The following is a 5,417-nucleotide window of genomic DNA, read 5'->3' on the forward strand; positions in this document are numbered from 1 at the left end:
AAAAGTTACAAATAGGCTATCTGTGCTCTTCCCACTGTAGGCATCGAAACCCGAATTTTAGCGTTATAAGCTCCCAGACGTACTGGGGGCATTTATATATGAAACAAATGTAAATGATGAATCAATATGATGGACGTTTTATGCATTTTCTGTAATTACGTAGCATGGTATGAAATAAAAAGTCCCAATGTAAATCACTTTTCACAAATTTTTATCTGAAGATTGAAAAACAAATTGGAAAGGAAGTGTTTTTGAATGACTGAAATAACTGAGTGGTAGGTCCGATGTCACTAAAGACGAAAACAGTAACTTTGTGGCATTGCGTAGTTTAAAGGATCTGTCCACCATGCATGGATGGGATATTAAATCCCACCCGTTCTCAGCTTTTTTACCGTCACTTTCAGAAGCAATAAATAAATAAATGAAATTTTAATATCAGAAGCTAAATCTCTGTTTTATTTTATTACAAGATACAGCTTTTGAAGTAAAAGCTGTAACTTGTAATAAAATAATACATAAACAGTAAGTAAACTCAAAACGAGACTATTAAATCTCTGTTTACATGTTTCTGGCGTCACGGGCTTTCAAGCTATATGTTATTTCCTTCTGGCTACTTGCCAGGTTCTCTTGATTAATGGGAGATTATATTTTCTCTTTTAACTAATGATAAACTTTTGTTGATTGAGTACAGATAAATTTTATTTTAACTTTGAAGAATTAAGTTGTCTTTTTCTTTATATCATTTCAAAAATATACAATTTAAGGACTGTAAAATAGTAATGTTTAATCTACACATTTTTTGTCCCTTTATTGTGTTTAACAGTCAAGAATTAAATAACAAAAGTTATCAATCTCTGGTATTCAAACATTTATTTTTTTGAAAGAAATTTATTATTAGACAATCGTAATACATCATCATCGATCATATCTTTAGATCATAAAACTGGTTTTACAACTGAAATATTTTGGGGTTCTTTTTATTAAGTGAAAATGAACGTTTAAAAAGACTGAAATTTCATTTTAAAAACAAAGAACTGACAACTCTTGATCTACACAAGTATGTTTGTTTCTGTTCTTTAAGAGCAAAGCTACACTGGACTATCTGTTGCGCCCACTGCGGGAATCGAAAATCGGATTTTAACGTTGCAAGTCCGTAGACTTACCGCTGTCCCACCAGAGGACATACAAATATAAAGTGTTTAATGGTACATAATATTAGTTTATACATGCTTGTAGTTTCTTTAAGCTTTGGTCCGAGAGTGATCCAGAAATTAGCCTGCCGAATCTTAACGTTGTAAGTTGTGTGACTTACCTCTGATCCACCGGGGGGCATTGTGGTTGTTTATATTAATTATTTTGTCGATATATATTTGACTTTCTTTTCAAATTTGTGATTCAGTATATTGAATATTTCGCCTTCATCTACATAGAAAAATTGACTTACTTTGAGATTTATTATTACAAGCAATTACTGTATTTTCTGGTGTCGTAAATATGAGTATCCTTAATTATAAAAATAAAGCTAGCCAGTATAATGTAAATATTGCTACAAACAACATAGTTTATGCTTGCAAACTAATTCATAATTTTTGAACAAAACATGATTCAAAGAAAATATTCCAATAAAGTTGTAAATTTAATCTATAACTGGAGATATTTTTAACAGATTTATTTTGTATCTAAAATCTTTCAGCAAGCTTTGTAGTCATTACATCTTAATATCAAGTTTAATATTTCAAAAAACAACCAGTAGTTTTATGACATTTGTACTATTTCAAAATAAATATAATTCCATTATATATACTTGACAAAACTTTATTTGAAATAGAAAAAAAGTGAATTGGAAATATTCAAAATATTAAAAGAGCAAAATTTACATACTTGTTTTTCTCCTTTGATAGATAAAATCAACAATAATTCACGAAAATCAAGTTAATATTAAACATCTAAACGTTACAGTATTCTACAGTCGTTGTCTTTTTTTCTTTTTCTTTTTTCCTGTTAAACACTTGCATAAATCAGTAGTACTTAAATAGTTAATGTGTTAGTGCTTGTGTAGGAAGTAGCGTACTGAGGACATGAACCCAAAACCTACAAACACAGCTAAAACTTGTAGTAATCTAGGCAAGAGAGGACTCTGGGATCGTTGGAGTACTTCAAAGAACGTTATGTACATAAGAGTGCCGCAAGCAACGCCGTTAAATGACCCAATCACTAGCTGAGAGTTTTCCGGGAATGACTGATCAGTTAATACAGCAATACCAGTTCCGAATGGAGTCATAAGAGAAAATACAATCATGTAACAAATAATTTTTCGAAGTGTTTCACCTTCGTTGTGCATCTTTAACCCTAGAGCAAAGGCTATGATAAACTTGTGCACGGCTTCCGCAAAAAACAGTGACCAGGTATCTTGCACTGTTGGTTGTACACCAACAGCCAAACCCTCAAACACTGAATGAAAAGATAGGGCAGCAACCATTACAAAACTTCCAAATGAGGCTCTATGAGAAAATGCTGATGGTTGTGTTGAGCTTGAAATATTTGTCAGCTGATATTCCAAGTCTAAAGAGCCATAGTGTTTAATAGAATCACTTTCCAGTAATCCGTCCTGTGGCGACTCGCTGTCCCTCAGAGAACACGCAAAAGTAGTCGGAGACTCATCCTGATGAAGGCATTTGTTGATTGCGGCAGGCTGGCTTAGGTGTATTATTAATGTATGTATAATTTCTTCTAACAGATATATCACGAGAAATCCCGAACAAACCACCAATTCAGCTACACACATTCCTTGATCGTAATCGCTCCCCCAGTAACTTTCGAAACTGTATCGAACTTCGGGTAACAAGTGAAGAAAAGTTACGGAGAGTAACACACCACCACCAAAATTTAATAGTAAGGGCGTAATGGGGCTATTAGTGGCTTCCTCGCACATCAATGTTGGTTTTAAACATCGAGATATAAGAAGGGGAATGGTTCCGCAAATGAAAGTTCCAAAAAAAAGAAATATTAAAGTTAAAATTCGGGCGACAATTAAAAGCATTGCTTGTTTTTGTTCTCTCGGTTAGTTAAATTGAGATTGATTTTGTATTCCGTTACAAACCATGAACGCATTCACTCGCTTAACTACTGCAATAATCGCACTTTAAATAACTGAAGTTTTTCACGTGACCTTCTTCCACTTTAGAGACGCCATCTATTGGGTGTTTATCAAATAAATGTGAGGTAGCGAGTTTTAACAGTCTTTTACTGGGATTCAATTCATAAGGTAAGGTTTTTTTTCGTTTCATTCGAAATGTTCATTGCATGTTATTAAAGAAGTCATTTTGCTAAAATTACTTATAGCAAAGCTATTAATATTGCCTCGTATGTGTCTCTATTACTTGGCGAGGTTCTTAAATTTCACTGGCTGAACTGAACACAGATTTAGGTAAGAGAAATATTTTAAGAACTAGATGTACTTGCGCAGGGTCCCCAAAAGTGTTCTGTTTCAAAAGTAAATAAAACGAAATTAAGAGTAACAAATATTTTTATTTCTTGCTTTTGAAGTTCATATTTAATGCAATGGTGTGGCCTACAGAGTTCATAATTAATCTAGTGAATCGTGGTATGCGCACGTTTCACTGACGTCATGACAGCACAAATTAAGCGTCATTTGCAAATTTTGCTCCAACTAAATGTAGTGACACTGATATTATGCTTTGTCAATCGTTTTTCATAGGAATAGCTTACTAGAAATTATATAAACTAAGATAAATAAATTGTAATATTTACCGTTTATGTTTTTTCATAGCATCTAATAGAATATCACAACTTCTATGTTTTTTTCTGTATATCATCTTTATTTACTTATACAGATACAAAGCATATTCTATTTACCAAAATATTCGTATTGCTACGACAGCGGGGGTCACGTGGATCTAGTAACACGTCATATTCTCGAAGGTTCGTGAATGCTCGAGCGTTTACTAGATTTCGGTATTCTCTTGTATATAAGCCGCCAAGAACTGACGGCAACAATGCGTATTTGAACTGCAGACAGAGAGAGACCACTGTTGAGTTGAGCACGTGAGACGTTAGTTGTGAATTACAGCGTTTGTTATAGCGTGACTGTGGAAATTAAGTGTATTCCAAAGTTGTATTAAGAAAGAATAAACTAGTTTTATTTAAGAAAGGACTTGTGTCGCTAAAGTTTCATTGGAAAGAAATTATACGGGAAATTAACTAATGACCAGAGACGTAACAATATAATTTTAATGTAAACAAAATTAAAATTAATACGCACAAAATTTTGTACTATCAATAATCAAGCTTTATACAAAACTTGATATGGTGTGAAAACCTTTTACAAGCTGGCGAAGCATGATTATAATTAATCATACTTGTCATAAGATAATATCTTAGGCCTATAATGTTTATAGTTTTTCCAGTGGAACTGCAGTCAGTATTCGGATTTATAACGCTAAAATCATAGGTTCAATTCTCCTTGGTGGACAGCAGATAGCACAATGTGGCTTTGCTATAACAAAACACACACACATAATTTTTATAACGTCATATTCTTCATCTAGATCCTTAAGGATTTTCAAAATATGTGTATTTCAACCACACTATATTTCTCATATTCATTGCGACGACGCGACTTACTAAAACTGGTTTATTCTTTCTAAATACAACTTTGCAATACACTTAGTTTCCACAGTCACGCTATAACAAACGCTATTAGTTCACCCCTATTGCTGACATTCATATCTGGGATGTGACTTCTAACAGGACTGAAGATGTCTGCATTAGGGTTTAGCTGCGGGGTCTGGAAGGGGCTTGCTATTGTCTGTGGCTGATTAAGTCGATGGTTAATGTATCCGTCTTGTGTAAAAGACAATAAATCATCTTTTAATGTATTTAACTCGCTTTGAAATTTACTAATGTTTTCCATTTGTACTTCTTGCCACTGTTGTTGACTTTCCTGCAACTGTTGGAGATTTTCTTCCTGTTTCTTTTCTTGTTCTAGTTGCCACTGCTGTAATCTCTCTTCTTGTTTCTTTTCTCGTTCTTCTTGTTTCTTTTCTTTTTCCTCCAACAACTGCTGTAATTTCTCTTCTTGTTTCTTTTCTTTTTCCTCCAACCACTGCTGTAATCTCTCTTGTTTATTTTGCTGTTCGAGCTACCATTGTTGTAGGTTTTCTTGCCACTGCTGTAATCTTTCTTCTTGTTTCTTTTTCCTCCAACAACTGCTTTAATCTCTCTTGTTTATTTTGCTGTTCCAGCTGCCACTGTTGCAGGTTTTCATGCAACTGCTGTTGTCTCTCTTCTTGTTTCCTTTTCTTTTCCTCTAACAACTGCTGTAATCTCTCTTGTTTATTTTGCTGTTCCAGCTGCCACTGTTGCAAGTTTCATGCAACTGCTGTTGTCTCCCTTCT

At 33.8% G+C, this 5,417-nt stretch overlaps 1 protein-coding gene across 1 annotated transcript; it reads right to left on the reverse strand.

Moving 5' to 3' along the window:
• Positions 1–898: 898 nt before the first annotated feature.
• Positions 899–3,109, reverse strand: LOC106463084 (zinc transporter ZIP3-like). The gene has a single exon (XM_013923055.2). It carries the CDS (start codon positions 3,038–3,040, stop codon positions 2,045–2,047), a length of 996 nt encoding a protein of 331 aa, XP_013778509.1. The 5' UTR covers positions 3,041–3,109; the 3' UTR covers positions 899–2,044.
• Positions 3,110–5,417: the final 2,308 nt, after the last annotated feature.

Source organism: Limulus polyphemus, unplaced genomic scaffold, assembly GCF_000517525.1.
Source record: "Limulus polyphemus unplaced genomic scaffold, Limulus_polyphemus-2.1.2 Scaffold1321, whole genome shotgun sequence".
Classification (NCBI taxonomy): Eukaryota; Metazoa; Arthropoda; class Merostomata; order Xiphosura; family Limulidae; genus Limulus; species Limulus polyphemus.

What these genes read in the sequence shown, in the direction of transcription:
- LOC106463084 (XM_013923055.2), bottom strand. Translation starts at nt 3,040, where the DNA reads ATGCTTTTAATTGTCGCCCGAATTTTAACTTTAATATTTCTTTTTTTT.